Source organism: Somniosus microcephalus, chromosome 9, assembly GCF_052327205.1.
Source record: "Somniosus microcephalus isolate GS21.2 chromosome 9, FLI_Smic_1.0, whole genome shotgun sequence".
In the NCBI taxonomy this organism is placed as follows: domain Eukaryota; kingdom Metazoa; phylum Chordata; class Chondrichthyes; order Squaliformes; family Somniosidae; genus Somniosus; species Somniosus microcephalus.
The window spans coordinates 150,502,193-150,523,207 of NC_140995.1; the positions used below are offsets into that span (position 1 = coordinate 150,502,193).

At 45.2% G+C, this 21,015-nt stretch overlaps 1 protein-coding gene across 1 annotated transcript in view; it reads right to left on the minus strand.

The window, feature by feature from the left end:
- The window catches only part of rwdd1 (RWD domain containing 1), a 38,544-nt gene extending 25,211 nt beyond the window's left edge, over positions 1-13,333 (minus strand). The window contains exons 1-2 of the mRNA XM_085997367.1: positions 13,089-13,333; positions 6,122-6,187 (exon numbers count right to left, since the gene is read on the minus strand). Of these exons, the coding sequence (XP_085853493.1) occupies positions 6,122-6,187; positions 13,089-13,161 (139 nt within the window). The 5' untranslated portion in view covers positions 13,162-13,333. The remainder of the gene's footprint in view (positions 1-6,121; positions 6,188-13,088) is intronic.
- Between the last annotated feature and the right edge of the window lie 7,682 nt (positions 13,334-21,015).

Consider the following 21,015-nt stretch of genomic DNA (forward strand, 5'->3'; position numbering starts at 1 on the left):
AATAGCTGAATATTATCTAGCCAAGAGTTAAAGCTTACACAATTTGCAACTTCACTTAATTCTGTTGATGCTCATCTATGGGAAGCAATTCTCCTATGGATTCTGTGGAGACGAGCTGATTATTTTAATTGAATAACTAAGAATAAAGCAAATATGCGTAGAATCAGGCACGAACGGATTTTAGCCCCAGGGAACCATCACTTTAACTTGATTAAATTTGTTCAGCTGTGGAAGACCCTTATGGGGTTGAGACCAGGGAAAGTCAAGGCCCAGGGCCAAGGCTGCTCCTCAGCTGCAGCGCTCTGAGCAGGACAGACTCAGCTTGACCTTGTCCCAGGAATAGAAAATCGAAACAGTCCATTCAGCTGGCTCTACTGCATCACCCTCTTCCCGTTATTTCCACCTGCCTTGAACTCTCATCTTTCTCTAGTTTCTCTCCTAAATCCCCGTATGCCTTCTGGGAGCTCATCTTGTCCACGAGACCCACCTCTTAGTACCTTGACTCCATTCCCATGAAACTGTTGTGCACCTTCCTTCCCAACATGGCCCCCATGCTAGCTGACGGTTAAATGGTTCCCCCCTTCCTTAGACATTGTTCCTTTTCTTTTCAAAGCCGCCATCATCACTCCACCTCTTCAAAAAACCCACCCTCGACCCATGTCCTTGTAAACTACCACCCCATATCTAACCTCCCCTTCCTCTCCAAAGTCCTTGAATGCGTTCTTGCCTCCAAAATCTATACCCATCTTTCAGTGTTTAAATCTTTCAAATCAGGTCTCTACCCCTTCGACAGTACTGAAGCAGCCCTAATTAGTCACAAATGACAAGCTCAGTGACTGTGGTGCACTATCCTTCCTCGTCCTTCTCGACCGCTCTGCAACCTTTGACATGGTCAGCCACACCATCCTCCTTCTTTGACATGGTCGACCACACCATCCTCCTTCAACACCGCTCCTCTGTTGCCCAGCTAAGTGGGACTGCCCTCATTTAGTTCCACTTTTACCTATCTGATCATAGCCACAGCATCTCTAGCAATGGCTTCACTTCCTGCACCATTAACTCTGGATCCATCCTTGGCCACCTCCTCTTCAACATGCTGCACCTTGTCCCATTTGACCATGCCAAGCTTCCAACCCCATATTCTCTCTGTCACAAAGACCACATATTTCCACCTATGTAGCGCCACCTGCCTCTGCCCATCTGTTGCTGAAACCATCATCTTTGCCTCCAGATTAGACTATTCCTGCATAAACTTCAGCGCATCGAGAATCCTTCAGCTCTTCCAGTTAATACCCCTGAGGGGCAAGAGCGCTACTTGCCAAAAAAAGCGCCACAGATGACTAAAGAGGTAAGGGACAGCATAAAACTAAGAAAAAGCATTCAAAATTGCAAAAAATAGCACAGATCCTGTCGAATGGAAAAGATACAAAACAGCAAATTGTCACAAAACAGATAGTAAGAGCTACAAAAAGGGAGTAAGAAAAGAAACTTGCAAGGGATATCAAAATTAACACAGAATTTTTACAATTATATTAGGAAAAAGAAGGCAGTCAGGAACAATGTTGGCCCCTTAAGAGCTGATATCTGTGATATTGTCAATGATAATAAGGAAATGGTGGACATGTTGAATAATTATTTTGTGTCAGTATTTACAATAGAGGAAGAGGATAGCATGCTGGAAATCCCAAGGAAACTAATATTGTATCAGGGACAGGGACTCAATAAAATTAATGCAAGTAAAATAACAGTAATGAAGAAAATAATGGCACTAAAGAGTAACAAATCCCCAGGACCAGATGGTTTCCATCCTAGGGTTTTAAAGGAAGTAGGTGAGCACATTGCAGATGCCCTATCTATAATCTTCAAAAGTGTTCTTGATTCAAGAACCGTTCCTTTAGATTGGAAAATTGTGCATGTCACTCTGCTATTTAAGAATGGCGAAAGAGGGAAACCAGGGAATTATAGACTGGTTAGCTTAACATCTGTTGTTGGGTAAGGATAGGGTGACTGAACACCTCAAAAATTTTCAGTTGATCAGAGAGGTCAGCATGGATTTGTGAAAGGTAGGTCATGCCTGACAAACCTGATTGAATTTTTTGTGGAGGTGACTGAAGTAGGACAGGGGAATGTCTATGGATGCTATTTATATGGGCTTCTAGAAGGCATTTGGAAAAGTTCCACATAAGAGGCTGTTAACTGAGGCAGAAGCCCATGGAATTGAAGGCAAATTATTGACCTGGTTAGGAAATTGGCTGAGCGGCAGGAGACAGAGTAGGGAGAGTGGGTAGGTACTCTAATTGGCAGGACGTGACTAGTGGTGTCCCGCAGGGATCTGTGTTGGGGCCTCAACTATTCGCAATATTTTTTAACGACTTAGATAATGGCATAGAAAACCATATATCCAAATTTGCCGATGACACAAAGATAAGGCGGCATTGCAGGCAGTGTAGGTGAAAGCATAAAATTACAACAGGATATCAATAGATTAAGTGAAAGGGCAAAACTGTGGCAAATGGATTTCAATGTAGGCAAATGTGAGGTCATCCAATTTGGAACTAAAAAGGATAGAACAGGGTACTTTCTACATGGTGAAACGCTAAAGACAATGGAGGTCCAAAGAGACTTGGGGTTCCAGGTACATAGATCATTAAAATGTCATGAACAGGTACAGAAAATAATCAAAAAGGCTAATGGAATGCTGGCCTTTATATCTAGAGGACAAGAATACAAGGGGGTAGAAGTTATGCTGCAGCTATACAAAACCCTGGTTAGACCACACCTGGAGTACTGTGAGCAGGTCTGGGCACCACACCTTAGGAAGGATATATTGGCCTTGGAGGGAGTGCAGCGTAGGTTTACCAGAATGATACCCGGACTCCAAGGGTTAAATTACGAGGAGAGGTTACACAAGTTACGTAGAAACATAGAAGATAGGAGCAGGAGTAGGCCATTCGGCCCTTCGAGCCTGCTCCGCCATTCAATGTGATCATGGCTGATCATCCAAATTCAGTACCCTGTCCCTGCCTTTTCCCCATATCCCTTGATCCCTTTAGCCTCAAGAAATATATCCAACCCTATCTTGAATATATTTAATGAACTAGCCTCCACCGCCCTCTGTGGCAGAGAATTCCACAGGTTCACCACTCTCTGGGTGAAGAAATTCCTCCTCATCTCAGTCCAAAATGGCTTACCCCTTATCCTTAGACTATGACCCCTGGTTCTGGACTCCCCGGCCATCAGAAACATCCTTCCTGCATCTAGTCTGTCCAGACCTGACAGAATTTTATAGGTTTCGATGAAATCCCCTCTCAATCTTCTAAACTCCAGTGAGTATAAGCCCAATCGACACAATCTCTCCTCATACGTCATTCCTGCCATCCCAGGTATCAGCCTGGTGAATCTTCGCTGCACTCCCTCCATGGCAAGAACGTCCTTCCTCAGGTAAGGTGACCAAAACTGCACACAATACTCAAGGTGCGGTCTCACCAAGGCCCTGTACAACTGTAGCAAGACATCCTTGTTCCTGTACTCGAACCCTCTTGCTACGAAGGCCAACATACCATTTGCCTTCTTAACCGCCTGCTGCACCTGCATGCTTACCTTCAGCGACTGGTGCACAAGGACACCCAGGTCTCTTTGCACTTCCCCTTCTCCCAATCTATTGCCATTCAAATAATAATCTGCCTTCCTGTTTTTGCCACCAAAGTGGATAACCTCACATTTATCCACATTATAGTGCATTTGCCATGTTTCTGCCCAATCACCCAACCTGTCCAAATCGTACTGGAGTTTCCCCGACATCCTCCTCGCAGCTTACCCTCCCGCCCAGCTTTGTGTCGTCTGCAAATTTGGAGATATTACATCCAATTCCCTCGTCCAGGTCATTAATATATATTGTGAACAGCTGGGGTCCTAGGACCGATCCTTGCGGTACCCCACTCGTCACTGCCTGCCACTCGGAAAACGACCCGTTTATTCCAACTCTTTGCTTTCTGTCCGCCAACCAGTTCTCTATCCAAGTCAATACCTTGCCCCAATCCCATGTGCCTTAATTTTGCACGCTAATCTCTTATGCGGGACCTTATCGAAAGCCTTCTGAAAGTCCAAATACACCACATCCACTGGTTCTCCCTTATCTATTTTACCAGTTACATCCTCAAAAAATTCCAGTAGATTCGTCAAGCATGATTTACCTTTTGTAAATCCATGTTGACTTTGTCCAATCCTGTCACTGCTTTCCAAGTGCTCTGCTATTACATCTTTTATAATACTCTAGCATTTTCCCCACTACCAATGTCAGGCTTACCGGTCTATAATTCCCCGCTTTTCCTCTACCACCTTTTTTGAATAGTGGGGTAACATTAGCTACCCTCCAATCCATGGGTACTGTTCCAGAGTCTATCGAGTTCTGGAAGATGACCAGTAATGCATCTACTATCTCTAGGGCCACTTCCTTAAGTACCCTGGGATGTAGACCATCAGGCCTTGGGGATTTATCAGCCTTCAGTCCCATCAATTTTCCTAACACCATTTTCCTACAAATACTGATTTCTTTCAGTTCCTCTCTTTCATCAGACCCTATGTTCCCCGGCATCTCTGGGAGGTTATTTGTGTCCTCCTTTGTGAAGACAGAACCAAAGTATGTATTTAGTTGGTCTGCCATTTCCTTGTTTCCCATTATAAATTCCCCTCATTCTGACTGTAAGGGCCCTACGCTTGACTTCACCAATCTTTTCCTCTTCACATATCTATAAAAGCTTTTAGAGTCAGTTTTTATGTTCCCTGCTAGCTTACTCTCATATTCTATTTTCCCTTTCTTAATTAATCCCTTTGTCCTCCTTTGTTGACTCCTAAACTGCTCCCAATCCTCAGGATTATTGCTTTTTCTAGCCAATTTATATGTCCTCTCCTCGGATCTTATGCTATCCCTAATTTCCCTTGTTAGCCACGGTTGAGTCACCTTTTTGGTTTTATTTTTATGCCAAACTGGGATGAACAAATTCTGTAGCTCATCCATTCGGTCTTTGAATGTTTGCCATTGCCTATCCACCGTCAACCCTTTGAGCGCCATTCCCCACTCAATCCTACCCAACTCGCTCCTCAGACCATCGTAGTTTCCTTTATTTAAATTGAGGACCCTTGTTAGGGTTGTATTCCCTAGAATTTAGAAGGTTAAGGGGTGATTTGATCGAAATTTTCAAAATATTAAAGGGGAACAGATAGGGTAGAGATAAACTATTTTCGCTGGTTGGGGAGTCTAGGACTAGGGGGCATAGTCTAAAAATTAGAGCCAGACCTTTCAGGAGTGAAATTAGGAAACACTGCTACATACAAAGGGTGGTAGAAGTTTGGAACTCTCTTCCGCAAACGGCAATTGATGCTAGATCAATTGTTAATTTTAAATCTGAGATTGATAGGTTTTTGTTAACCAAAGATATTAAGGGATATGGGCCAAAGGCGGGTATATGGAGTTAGGTCGCAGATCAGCCACGATCTCATTGAATGGCGGAACAGGCTCGAGGGGCTAAAAGGCCTACTCCTGTTCCTATATCCTACTGCCTGTATCCTATCCTATCCTAGGTCCTGCTCACCTATCACCCTTGCTGACCTACATTGGCCCCTGGTCCCCCTAATGCCTCCAATTTTATTTTTAAACAAGCTGGATAATATCTAGTTACAATTTTTAACTAGACAGATCAGCAAATACAGTATGAAATATCATAGTTCCCATGCTACTAGAACAATGGGAATATCATCTGTCCACCCCAACTACTTCAGGGGGCTTTGCAATTGAGATTGCAATTTTATGTTATGTGCGTAATTTTGCAAGTTTACTTTGGCGTGGGAGAAAGTATTTTTGTACTTATTCTGAACCCTCAAGAGCTTTAAATTGTGTACAGTCCATCATAGAGCAAATTATCTGCAATGGCTTCAAAAAAGGTCCAAATGGATCTTTTCCAGTACAGTTCCAGACTTCATCTATTACAAATATGGCATCAGTAACAAATATTACACAACCAATCAGGCTTTCCATTTAACACTTATACAGAATGAAAAGAAACAGCAGTTCAGTGCTCAATAAAGCACTTGGAAACATATTCAACCAAATTTAGGCACTTACTTTCTTCATTTTCACCCGTTTCAGATGTTACAGTGATAGTAAAACATGTAGGATTCTCCAACACCACTAGAAGAAAAATAAATGTTAGTACCCACAAAAGAGTCCAGATTAATAGAAATTGCTTCACACAAAATATACCAAAATAAGCCATTAAAATACAGTTTAATTACACATTTCTTTCCCCCCCCCCCCCCCGTAATGCAGTTTTAGTAGTTTTACTCCTTTTGGCTTTCCCTCTGACAGTGGCTCTTAGCATAAAGCTAAAGCACAAGCAATAATGCCAACTATTGGAGAATCACGAATCAAATCTGCATTTCAGTAAACCTCTTGTTGCACTGCAGTGTAGCAATAAAATGGCATTGTAATATAGTGGTTATGTTACTGGACTATTAATCCAGAGAATGAGTTCAAATTCCACTATGGCACTTTGGAATTAAAATATGGTATCAGTAAGTGACCCTGATTGTCGTAAAACTCCAACTGGTTCATTATTGTCCATTAGGGAAAGAAACCGGCCATCCTTAGCCGGTCTGGCCTATACGTGACTCCAGTCCCACACCAATGTGGTCGACTTTTAACTGCCCCTCTGAAATGGCCCAGCAAGCCACTCAATTGTATCAAAACCACCAATGCAACTGCAGGTTGGCAATAAATCATGGCCTTGCCAGCGACGCCCACATCCTGAGAATGAATTTTAAAAAATGACGAATACACCAAATTCTCTTTTCATTACAAGATTTGGGGATTAAAAAAAAAAAAAAATTTTAACTGGTATTTGCGTTTCTGCAAAAACTTTAATTTGTTCATTTATATGTTCCTCTGGCTATGCATTTAATTCTTTACCTCTGACCTTTTTTGAAAACTCAGGATCCACAGGAAAATGATAGCAAAATGTAAGTTGGTATACAGGGTTAGCAGTTATGGGGGGTGTACAGGGTTAGCAGTTATGGGGGGGTATACAGGGTTAGCAGTTATGGGGGGTTATCATGCTTTGGCAGCACTGGCGATGGTTCGGGGAATGGAAGTAATATGAAGAGGGATTCTGGGGTGTCGGACATGGGGATAGATAGAAACATGGAAGATAGGAGCAGGAGTAGGCCATTCGGCCCCTCGAGCCTGCTCCGCCATTCAATGCGATCATGGCTGATCATCCAAATTCAGTAACCTGTCCCTGCTTTCTCCCCATATCCCTTGATCCCCTTAGCCTTAAGAAATATATCTAACTCCTTCTTGAATATATTTAATGAATTGGCCTCAACTGTCTTCTGTGGTAGAGAATTCCACAGGTTCACCACTCTCTGGGTGAAGAAATTCCTCCTCATCTCTGTCCTAAATGTCTTACCCCTTTATCCTTAGACTGTGACCCCTGGTTCTGGACTCCCCCGCCATCGGGAACAGCCTTCCTACATCTAGTCTGTCTAGTCCTGTTAGAATTTTGTAAGTTTCAATGAAATCCCCTCTCATTCTTCTAAACTCTAGTGAATATAAGCCTAATCGACCCAATCTCTCCTCATACATCATTCCTGCCATCCCAGGTATCAGTCTGGTGAATCTTCGCTGCACTTCCTCCATGGCAAGAACATCTTTCCTCAGATAAGGTGACCAAAACTGCACACAATACTCAAGGTGTGGTCTCACCAAGGCCCTGTACAACTGCAGCAAGCCATCCTTGCCCCTGTACTCGAATCCTCTCGCTATGAAGGTCAGCATACCATTTGCCTTCTTAACCTTAAAGATTTACTGGATGACTCCGGGGACCTGACAGTGGTTGAGGATTCCTGGGTTTTAGGAAGCGGGATGCTGCCCAGGTCCGGCAGCAGCATGGGAAGGGAGATCTGGGAGCATTAGGGAGAGATACCAGGATCTATCTACTCTGGAGAAGGGCAGTGGTCTGGTTACAGTGGGAAGCGAGGGTCTTGAGATTTGTTAGCACGGAGGTGTGGGATCTCCTGGTCTATTAGGTACCACTATCTTGGGGCACTGGGGTAGAAGGAGCCACAGCAGCACTGGGGAGAGGAAGCAGGCCCAGGGAAATGTGGCCAGCTTGTCCATGTCAGGCCTGACCTTAAATTGTTTTTTAGCAACAAAATCTGCTTTTATTATATATGCAATATAGGAATCTGTAGGGATCCAGACAAGGCTGCAGAATCAAAACATTATGGAATGCAGGAAACATCTGGCGGGGTTCACCAAAATGCATGGCAAGTGAGAGAAATCCATCCAGGGCCACCCCTCCCTCTAGAGGTTTAAACATTACAAATTAGATGAAATAAATATAAAGATACTAAATACATAGTAAGCACTTCAAAAAACCTAAGCCCAAGATGGCCAGAGCTGTTGCGAACTGCACCACTTGCAAATTGGAGATGTAAATCAGCAGCTCGGCGGTTTAGAGCTGGAGTGAGTCACAGGGAGAGAATGAGTCAGAGACAAAAACAAGAAATGGGGATTAAAAATTGAAAGATCGACAGGAAAGTGTTATATGAAGTGTGCGCTATACACACACACAAAACAGGATTCTTTATACGTGATATATAAATGAGAGTAGACTGGCTGGGACCTACTGTAACATTTATATACACACACTCAGTCACCATTTAAATGTGTTATTTGAAGACCCTGTCCATTTCCTGAAGCAGACTAGCTTTACCCCCCTCTCCCAAATGACGATCATACCTACTTCATCCTGCTGACTACTTGCATTCCTCATGGAACAATCCAAGCCACTTCCAATGATGCTGCAGTTTTTATTAGCCCAAACAGCACCACCAGCAGGCAATAATAGATAGCTTTAAGAATATGTTTGGATAGATGGAAGATGCTGCATTCAAGAGAAATAAAAAAAATATGGATTTCAAATGATATTTCTGATGCAAAATAAAGCATCAGACACCAGGGCAATGCTTGCCAGGATGCAGTGAAGGGAGTAACAAGAGTGAATAAAGTAGTCACCAGGATGTAATAGAAGCAGGTACAAGAACAGATCTTGGCCTAGAATGAGAAAAGGTAAAAGAGGCAAGGACCAACAAAGGGGACAGAACATCCAAATGTCTAATTAGATGCTCGGTCTTGAGGCTCTTTATCTTGGGACCTCTTTCTGCCCCTTTTCTTGTCCTGCACAAGAACACATTTGCAGGTAAAGGTTATTAAAGGCAACTGCTACAGTATTCCCTTATTCAATGCTTCAACATTCCACATCCCTTACCTAAACCCAATATATGTGTGACATCTATAAAATGGAATCCTGCAAAAATATGCACACCATTACTGCTACGGACAAATCTTTGAGTGCTACAATTTCAATATAGATGTTCCCAAAATTTTAAAAAAAAGTACTAAAAAAACATGAATACCCATCCCATCATCCGTGGAGGGCTTTGGGAAGGCTCAGAGCTGCAAGTGTCGCTTGTTAGGAATGACTATCACACTGATTTAAAAATGAGATCGATCTTGACGTCTATCATTTTAGGAAATGAATCAGACAACACTTAAAGGAGTTTTTAAAATGTCACATTTTGCCAAGCCTTTCATAATTTTCCCAATGACGAGAGCTACTGATTTATTTAACAGATCGATAATATCAAGGCTTTTCTTGACAATTTTCTCCCATTCATTTCTGTAGTATTGACTTGGGTGCCTCACCCAAGAGGCATTAGTCACGATAGGCAGAGAATGTCATTAGGGTATTCAATCATGGGTGCAAGAGCTGAACATGGAGAGATGAGAATTGTTGCTCTCGACATCAAGGCAGCATTTAACCAAGTGTGGAACCAGGGAGTCCAAGCAAACCCGAGGTCATTGGGGCAGTCAACAGAAAACCCTTCAAGTGGCTGGTGTCGTACCTGGCACACAGGAAGGCAGGGACAATTGTCAATAGGCCAATCATCACAGTCCCCAAGGGTTCCTCAGGCCGAACAATTTTCAGCTGCTTTATCAATGACCTTCTTCCTATCATAAGGTCAAGAGAGAGCCTTCACTGAAAATTCCAACATTCAGCTCCATTCACAACTTCTCCGATAATGAAGCGTGGGGCGACATGTGGCAGGTAACATTCATGCACACAAGTGCTGGGCAATGACTATTTTCAACAAGGAAAAAATCCAATTCTCTGAACTTCAACAGTACCACCACAATCACCAAATCCACCAACAACATCCTGGGGGTCAGTAGGGGCTGGGTACTTTGCAATGAGTGACTCACGTCGTCCTGATCCCACAAAGCCCATCTACACGGTTCAAGTCAGGAGTGTGATGCAATCTCACCACTCACCAAGAGGGGTACGGCTGCAACGCTCAAGTAGCTCAACAACATTGTCTACTTCATTGGCACACATCAAAGCCTACTCAACCTCGCCCTCACCAAGCTACCCATCACAGGTGCATCTGTCCATGACAATATTAGCAGAAGAGACCATCACACAGTCCTCTTGTCTTCACACCGAGGACACCCTCCATCATGTTCTGTGGCACTACAACCATGCTAAATGGGATAGATTCAGAACAGATCTAGCACATCCATGAGGCACTGTGGGCAATCAACAGCAGCAGAATTGTATTCCACCACAATCTAACCTGATGGCCTGGCATATTACTCACTCTACCATTACCCTCAAGCCAGGGGATCAACCCTGGTTCAATGAGGAGTGTAGAAGAGCATGTCAGGAGCAGGCGTAACTAAAAATGAAGTGCCAACCTGGTGAAGCTACAACACAGGACTACATGCATGCTAAACAGCGGAAGCAGCAAGCTATGCAGATCAAAGCTCTGCAATCCTGCCGCATCCAGTCGTAAATGGTGGTGGACAATTAAACAACTAATGGGAGGAGGAGGTTCCATGAAGATCCCCATCCTCAATGACGGCAGAGCTGAAGTGTTTGCAACCATATTCAGCCAGAAGTGCCGAGTGGATGATCCATCTCGGCGTCCGCCTGACATCCATACCAACACAGAAGCCATTCTTCAGCCAATTCGATTCACTCCACGTGATATCCAGTATCGGCTGAGTGCACTGGATACAACAAAGGCTATGGGCTCTGACAACATCCCGGCTGTAGTGCTGAAAACTTGTGCTCCAGAACTGTGTCTCTAGCCAAGCTGTTCCAGTACAACTACAACATTGGCATCTTTCCAACAATGTGGAAAAATGCCCGGGTATGTCCTATCCACTAAAAGCAGGACAAATCCAATCTGGCCAATTACTGCCTCATCAGCCTACTCTAAGTCATCAGCAAATGGAAGATGTCATCGATAGTGCTATCAAGCGTCACTTACTCACCAATAACAAAAGAGCTGAATTCCAGAGGTGAGGCGAGAGTGACTGCTCTTTACATTAAGGCAGCTTTTGACAAGAGTGTGGCATCAAGAAGCCCTAGTAAAATTGAAGTTAATGGGAATCAGGGGGAAAACTTTCCACTGGTTGGAGTCATACCTAGCACAAAAGATGATGGTTGTGGTTGTCGGAGGCCAATCATCTCAGCCCCAGGACATCGCTCCTTCGTCGCTTAACCCTATCAGCAGAACCTCATTCTTGTCTCCCTCTTGTACTTATCTAGCTTCCCTTTAATATAAAAATCAGAAGACCTAGATCATTTGGCAGGATTTAACAAGTGAACTCCTTTGCAGTAGACATTTGATTAATCCAACCTTATATTGACGGCTACTTTTTTTTTTCCACCACAGTCCCTCAGTCGATTCCGTTTTATAAAAAAAATAAAGTATTTTTGTAATGAGGCTACTTTAAAATTTGAGCTCCATCTCATTCATAAAGTTAATTCAGGTGTTAGCCAGTGGCTCAGTGGTAGCACTCTCACTTGAGTCAGAAGGTTGTGGGATCAAGTCCAGGCTGACACCCCAGTGCACTAAAGGAGGGCTTAACAGAGTGAAAAAGGGAAACCCATGCTTGTGGAGTCAGATTTTGACCATAGAAAACAGAAACAGAAACATAGAAAAATAGGAGGAGTAGGGGCAGCACGGTGGCATAGTGGTTAGCACTGTTGCCTCACAGCGCCAGGGACCCGGGTTCGAATCCGGCCTCGGGCGACTGTCTGTGTGGAGTTTGCACATTCTCCCCGTGTTTGCGTGGGTTTCCTCCGGGTGCTCCGGTTTCCTCCCACAGTCCAAAGATGTGCGAGTTAGGTTGATTGGCTATGATAAATTGACCCTTAGTGTTAGGGGGATTAAATACGTGGGGTTACGGGGATAGGGTGGGATATGTGTTGGTGTAGGGGTTACGGGGATCGGGTGGGATATGTGTTGGTGCAGGCTCGATGGGCCGAAATGGCCTCTATCTGCACTGTGGGGTTTCTGTGATTCTGTGATAGGTCATTCAGCCCCTCGAGCCCGCTCCGCCACTCAATATGATCACAGCTGATGCTCTATCTCAATACCATATTCCTGCTCTCTCCCCATACCCCTTGATGTCTTTTGTGTCTAGAAATCTATCTCCTTCTTAAATATATTCAGTGACTTGGCCTCCTCAGCCTTCTGTGGTAGAGAATTCCACAGGTTCACCACCCTCTGAGTGAAGAAATTTCTCATCTCAGTCCTAAGTATCCTACCCGGTATCCTGAGACTCCCTCGTTCTAGACGCCCCAGTCAGGGGAAACATCCTCCCTGCATCCAGTCTGTCTAGCCCTGTCAGAATTCTATACGTTTCAATGAGATGAAAGAGATGGTCATTGCCGCGGAACTGGAGGCGAAAATGCACGAGGTCAGGTTTTTAATAGTCAGGCGTTTTCTGGAAAGAGAATGTGAGCCGCCCACAAAAAGGACCCGATTTACTTTGGTCAATGTTGACGGGGAGAAGCGAGTGGCCATCACTCCCACCCTGCCCGTCCACTGGGCTGGGCCAGGAAGCTGCTGAAGGATTGGAGGCCTGCCTCCCTCCCCCCAGCCCGGTGTGTCAGTCCAGCCCGGACACATGCCGAGAGAGCTCGGGAGGGAGAGAGGGAGAGAGGGAGGCTGCTCACCTGTGAACGAGTCCGGATAAATGGACTCCAGCGCCTCCAGCTCGTTGCGCTGCTCCTCGATGTAATCGGTCATCTTGCGCGGCGGAGAAATGCCATTGAGAGAAACCCGCCAGCAGACAATCCGGCCCCGCTCTGCTTCGCTCCGCCGCCGCCGCGGCTGCTGCTCCAGCTCAGGCCCAGCTTCCGGCCCGGCGCGGCACCAGCCGGAAACCGACCGATCGATGGCCACGTGACCCGGTCCGATCGATGTGCCCGCGATCGATTTACTTTGCCCAGCCTAGGGTCGTGTCACGTGGTACGGGAAGCCGTCACTGATTGGGGGGGTGGGGGGGAGAGAGACAAGAGAACGCGGCGCTCGAGGCGGGAAATCCATTGAAAGATTGGGTGGGGGCTGTGCTTGACCTTTGTCACAGCGAACCTCGTGCTTGTTTAAAGCGGAGAGATTAATTGGCAACCCATTTTTGACGGCTGTAACTATTTGTGACACCAAAGTTCTGATTGGTCCCCTTGGAGGGCAAGACCAGATTTCTGATTGGGCCCCTTGGAGGACAAGACACACCCAGCAGTTTGTCTGAAATGTGTGCTCTTCTGATTTGGGGTGATTAAACAGGACTGTAACTAATAAAACTTTAAAAGAACCGTAACAAATTAAATTAAAATTTCATTGGCCGGGGTAATGATGCACTCCAGCCCCCGCGGCACCCACCGGTCGCGGAAGGGTCTGGAATGTGTAATGAGATCTTGCCTGCCTGAGTAATCAAGTACTTTGCAATGTGTAATTTGATCTATTCATTGTGACAGCCAGCTCCAGAGCTCAACAGTGCTAACACGACTGTTTTCAAAGAACAGACAGGGCTCACCCTCCCGGGTTAGGAGCACTCACACTGCCGAGTTCAGATAGGAAGGGGTGAGACCATGAAGGGATTTTAACATGAGGATGACAATTTTAAACGTGTTGGTGGTCAATGTTCCCCCTATACAAAAGCAAAAACTGCAGATGCTGGAAATCTGAAATGGAAACAAAGTGCTGGAGATACTCAACAGGTCAGGCAACATCTGTGGAGAGAGAAACAAGAGTTAACGTTTCAGGTCGATGACCTTTCATCAGATGCTGCCTGACCTGCTGAGTATTTCCAGCATTTTCTGTTTATATTTCAATGTTCCCTCTATTTTTTTTTTGGCCGTGCAGTTTAGCGAGTACAGGGGTGATGGGTGAATGGGACTTGCTGCATTTTATGATAAATGCAGCAGAGTTTTGGATGAGCTCAAGTTCATTGAGTATGGAAAATGGGAGGCTGGCCAGGAGAACATTGGAACAGTCGAGTCTGGCAAATAACACATATAATGTTATGCATGTTGTAGGACCAAAACAGAATATGCTCTCAATTTTTAAAATTAATTTTTTTATTGCCCATCCCTAGTTGCCCTTGAGAGGGTGGTAGTGAGCTGCCTTCTTGAGCTGCTGCAGTCTGGGGAGGGGGGGAGAGGGAGGGCGGAGGAGAGGGCGAACATGGTGCAGGTGTAAAGGGAGTGGGGGTGGATGACCGTGATCCAGGCCTAACAGAGGGTGAAGAATGTGATCTATTTTCCCATTTGGATCACGTTCTTGCTCTCAATCCACCCCCTTTAGACCTGGATCACGTTCTCCCCCCCTCCCCCTCCCCACTGTTCTCACTGTGCTACCCCCAACAGGTTCCTGACCTTCCCTCCCCGAGTTCCTAACCTTTCCTCCCCCCGAGCTCCTGACCTCCCGCTGCTCTCAGAGCTCCTCTCTCTCCGAGCTCCTCTCTCCCCTTTCCAATCCCCTATCCTCCCCTCTCCGATCTCTCTTTCTCCACCCCAATCCCATCTCCTCCCTCGCCCTCCGATCTCCTCTCTTTCTCCCCCTTTGATTTCCTCTCTTTCTCCCCCTCTGATCTCCTCTCTCCATTCCAATCTCCACTGTCTCTCTCCCCCTCCAACCTCCTCTCTCCCCCTCTGATCTCCTCTTTCCCCCTCCGATCCCCTCTCTCTTCCCCTCCGATCTCTTCTCTCTCATCCCCTCTGACCTCTCTCCCCATCCGATCTCCTCTTTCCCCCCTCCATTCTCTCTCCTCCTCCGATCTCCTCTCCTCACTCCCCCTCCGATCCCCTCTCCTCCCTCCAATCTCCCCTCTCCTCCCTCCCCCTCCAATCCCCTCTCTCTCCTCCCCCTGGGACCCCTTTAATAAGGCTGTAACTATTTGTAACTGGTCGGAGCAGCACCTTGCACTATCTGACCAGTTCCACAGGTGTTGGAGCTGAAGAGGCCCTGCCAAAGCCTCCTTCACACAACTTACCACTGGCATTGAAGGACGTGGCTGCCAGTCTGGGCCTGTGGCAGGCTCCTCTTACGTCCTTTTCAAAGCACGCCCATGAGTGCGCACATTATGTGCCAGCACTCAACAGGGCAGGTCAATGAATTCTGGCACTTAATGTGTACAGAACAGCATATGGTTACAAACAGTCTGGGGGACTTATACTGCATCTAAAGGCCTGATCCATTACTATCAGTCAGTTGTGTAACGCAAGACGTACACTTGTACACCAGGTTTTCAAATCTTACTAATAAGCACTTGCAGTCGTGTCAGCAAACTGGAAACAAAATGATATTTGGGCTTTGTAAATGTTTACTATTATTGTTACAAACGTCCGTATTGAATATCAATCCTGTTCAGGTGTGTGCTTATTACATTTTCAATTAACGGAGACCAAACGACTTTTTTCTGTTTCTGAAGGAATTTGTACATCTGCATTTACCCGTATCGATATTCAGGTGTTCAGGGTTTCCAGTAAACTTTTCACATCGTTTGGCCCATTCAGGGAGGAATCATGGATCACCTATGTCGGCTCTAACATCCAGTATTACAAAGAAATTTCTAAATTCCAGTACATCACGGCCCATTCAAAATGCTTATCCGAGTACTTTCTAGAGAGATATACTCCTAAAAAGCCTCTAATAACAAAGCTTATTCACTATTTATGTGTATTAAAATAATAGATTGCTTTTATTTGTATTCTAGAGAGTAGAATTGGAAATATTGGTTGCATTCTTTAAAATATGAGCGTTTAAACTAGACAGTTTAGGCTTTCATTTATCTTGCAAACCCTCTCTGTCAACCGAGAAACATCACCGGAAACATTGCAGTTAACTTCAAGAAATCGCGATTTCCTGATAACATCGCACAGATAGATTAGACTCAACCTTCGGCCTTCTGCTGATCTTACCACCTGAAAGAGTGCGTTGCACGGGAGTTTCTGCACTCTGGTGCTGCCTGCACTCTTTTTACAGGTTTAATCGAATTTCTAGGCCAACAAGTTTGATATAAAAGGGATGGAATTACTTGACTGGCTTAAAGGGCTTAAAACAAATAAATCCCCAGGGATAGATAGTATTTATCTCAAGAGGACTGAGAGAGTCTAGGGACGAATTATGTAAAACAGTAACAGTTATTATGAGGGAGTTACTAAAACAACACTGCAGAGGTCCCGGAGGTGCTCATTTTCTAAAAGTGTGACAAAGACCCATTAGCCTTACTTCAATACCAGGTAAAATAATAACATTGATTATTAGGAGCAAACTTGAGGGTTAGTTCTACAATAATCTAGTAAACAGCAGCCAACATGGATTCAGGGGGGAGGTCCTGCCTCACCAAACTCCTCGACTTTTTTTTTGAGGAATTGACATTCAAAATGGATTACAGAAAGTCCTATGTCATGGTGTACCTAGACTTACAAAAAACATTCCAAAAAGTCCACTTGAAAACCTATTAATTTGCCTTCTCTCTCTAGGTGTGGGAGTCAGTTGGTGTAGTTAAAAGAACAACCTTTATTCAGCCACATAAGCGGTTTATTTGAGGCCATGCCAACTCTGCCAGTTACAAAGATCGAATAAGCAGACTGTTCAGAAAATAGACATGTTTTTCAGCAAATCTAGTCACAGATACGTATAAAGAGTTATATTTACTTTATCACTATTACACAAACCAAAGCACAAAGCCTGATTATGGACTATGTTTGTCTTTCAATTCTAAACAAAACTTTAAATAATAAATGTTCACCTCATAGTTAGAGGCATAAACTACAATGCTCTGAGCAAAAATAATACAAATTATAATCCCTTCCAAGGGTTGCTAGGGAGGGTGTTTGAATTCAGCAGGCTTCATCTGCAGATATCTATTAGACTGTTCCATGGGGTTAGGTACTGGGATTTTATAGTAAGAACCACAAATTATAACATTTAGGAAGAGATTGAACTATTTTTCATCTTTCCTTCTTTAAAAAATGTCTCTGCAACAGCATTTGGTCACTGAAAATGTTCTTCTCATATACGAATTACTCGTACAGTGAGTTGGTCACGCCGCAGGGTAGGGCTGCAGAGGCAGAGGGGAAATGGGTGACCACCAGGCGGAACAATAGAAGCAGGCAGGTAGTGCAGGGGACCCCTGTGGCCATCTCCCTTTCAACCAGGTTTACCGCTTTGGATACTGTTGGGGGGGATGACTTATCAGGGGAAGGCGGCAGCAGCCAACTTCCTGGCACTGGGGGTGCTCCTGCTGCCCAAAAAGGGAGGAAAAAGAGTGGGAGAGCAATAGTGGTAGGGGATTCTATAGTTAGGGGAACAGATAGGCGTTTCTGTGGCCGTAGACGTGAGTCCAGGATGGTTTGTTGCCTCCCTGGTGCCAGGGTCAAGGATGTCACTGAGCGGCTGCAGGGCATTCTGGAGGGGGAGGGCGAACAGCCAGAGGTCGTGGTCCACATTGGTACCAACGAAATAGGTAAAAAGAGGGATGAGGTCCTGCAGCAAGAATTTAGGGAGCTGGGTAGAAGATTAAAGAGCAGGACCTCAAAAGTTGTAATCTCTGGATTACTCCCGGTGCCACGTGCTAGTGAGTATAGGAATAGGAAGATAGAACAGATGAATGCGTGGCTAAAGGGATGGTGCAGGAGGGAGAGCTTTAGTTTCCTGGATCACTGGGTCTGCTTCTGGGAAAGGTGGGACTTGTACAATTCGGACGGTTTACACCTGAACCAGAGGGGGACCAATATCCTTGTGGGGAGGTTTGCTAGCACTGTTGGGGGGGGTTTAAACTAACTTGGCAGGGGGATGGGATACAGAGTGGAGCTATAGTAGGGGGTGATTTACAGCCAAATACGGAGGAAAAAACAAGTCAGCTGGGAAGGCAGAGCAAATATGTGAAGGCAAAAGGCAATATGGCAAGGCTGGAAGGCATTTATTTTAATGCAAGGAGTCTTGCAAATAAGGTGGATGAACTGAAGTTGTTGTTGAACACATGGGAGTACGATATTGTTGCTATCACGGAGACATGGTTGAGGGAGGGTCGGGACTGGCAGCTCAATATTCCGGGGTATAGAATCTTCAGGCGAGACAGAGGGGGTTGTAAAAGGGGAGGGGGTGTTGCAATATTAATTAAGGAGTCAATTACTGCTGTAAGGAGGGATGATATATTAGCGGGTTCCTCTAATGAGGCCATATGGGTAGAACTTAAAAACAAAAAGGGGGCAAGCACTTTGCTGGGAGTGTACTATAGGCCCCCGAACAGTCAGGGGGAGATAGAGGAACAGATATGTAGGCAAATCTCAGAGAAGTGCGAAAATAATAGGGTAATAATAGTGGGGGATTTCAACTTCCCCAATATTAATTGGGATAGTCAGAGTGTGAAAGGCTTAGAGGGTGCAGAATTCTTAAAGTGCATCCAGGAGAGCTTTTTGAGCCAACATGTAGAAAGTCCTACAAGAGAGGGGGCGGTACTGGACCTAATTCTAGGGAATGTAGCCGGGCAAGTGGTGGAAGTGTCAGTAGGAGAGCATTTTGGCGACAGTGACCATAATTCGGTGAGATTTAAGGTGGTCATGGAAAAAGACAAAGACGGCCCGGAAATAAGGGTTCTAAATTGGGGGAAGGCCGATTTTAATATGATAAGGCAGGATCTGGCAAAAGTGGACTGGGAGCAGATACTTATAGGAAAATCCACATCAAAGCAGTGGGAGACTTTCAGAAGGGAAATAGAGAGAGTACAACGCCAACATGTTCCCGTAAAGGTCAAGGGTGGGACCAACAAGCAAAGGGAACCTTGGATGACAAGGGATATACAAAAAAGCATTAGGAAAAAAAGGGGGGCTTTTGGCAGTTACAAAAGACTTAAGACGGAGGAAGCCCTAGAGGAGTATAAAAAGTGCAGGGGCATACTTAAAAAAGAAATTAGGAGAGCGAGGAGGGGCCATGAAATAACACTGACGAGCAAAATAAAGGAAAATCCTAAGATGTTTTATAAGTATATTAAGGGCAAGAGGATAACCAGGGAAAGGGTAGGGCCCATTAGGGACCAAAGTGGCAATCTGTATGTAGAGCCAAATGATGTAGGCCAAATGAATTTTTTGCATCTGTGTTCACTATGGAGAAAGACGATGTAGACATAGAAATCGGGCAAGGGGACTGTGATATACTTGAACATATTAGCATCGAGAGGGAAGAGGTACTAGCGGTTTTAGCAGGCCAAAAAGTGGATAAATCCCCAGGCCCGGACGAGATGTATCTCAGGCTGCTGTGTGAGGCAAAGGAGGAGATTGCAGGGGCTCTGACACAAATTTTCAGAACCTCTCTGGCCACAGGGGATGTACCAGAGGACTGGAGAACAGCTAACGTAGTACCGTTATTCAAGAAGGGTAGCAGGGATAAACCAGGGAATTACAGGCCAGTGAGCCTAACATCTGTGGTAGGGAAATTATTGGAAAAGATTCTGAGGGACAAAATTAGTCTCCACTTGGAGAGGCAAGGATTAATCGGGGATAGTCAGCATGGCTTTGTCAAGGGTAAATCATGTCTGACCAATCTGATTGAATTTTTCAAGGGGGTGACTAGGTGTGTGGATGAAGGAAATGCTGTGGATGTGGTATACATGGACTTCAGTAAGGCTTTTGACAAAGTCCCGCATAGGAGACTGGTCAAGAAGGTAAGAGCCCATGGGATCCAGGGTGCCTTGGCATGTTGGATCCTAAACTGGCTGAGTGGCAGGAGGCAGAGGGTGATGGTCGAAGGTTGCTTTTGTGACTGGAAGCCTGTGTCCAGTGGGGTACCTCAGGGATCGGTGCTGGGTCCCTTGCTGTTTGTGATCTACATAAATGATTTGGAGGAGAATGTAAAAGGTATGATCAGTAAGTTCGCAGATGACACGAAAATTGGTGGGGTGGTAAATTGCGAGGAGGAAAGCCTCAGGCTACAGGACGATATAAACGGGTTGGTCAGATGGGCGGAAAAGTGGCAAATGGAATTTAACCCTGAAAAGTGCGAGGTGATGCATTTTGGATGGACAAATAAGGCAAGGGAATACACAATGAGTGGTAGGACCCTAGGAAGTACAGAGGGTCAGAGGGACCTTGGTGTACATGTACATAGATCCCTGAAGGCAGCAGAACAGGTAGATAAGGTGGTTAAAAAGGCATATGGGATACTTGCCTTCATTAGCCGAGGCATAGAGTATAAGAGCAGGGAGGTTATGATGGAGCTGTACAAAACGCTGGTAAGGCCACAGCTGGAGTACTGTGTGCAGTTCTGGTCGCCTCACTATAGGAAGGATGTGATTGCTTTGGAGAGGGTGCAGAGAAGATTCACCAGGATGTTACCTGGGATGGAGCGCCTCAGCTATGAAGAAAGACTGAACAGGCTGGGGTTGTTTTCCTTGGAGCAAAGAAGGCTGAGGGGGGACCTGATTGAGGTGTACAAAATGATGAGGGGCATAGATAGGGTAGATAAAGAGGAACTTTTCCCCTTAGTAGGGGGGTCAATAACAAGGGGGCATAGATTCAAGGTAAGGGGCAGGAGATTTAGAGGGGATTTGAGGGGGAACTTTTTCACCCAGAGGGTGGTTGGAGTCTGGAACTTACTGCC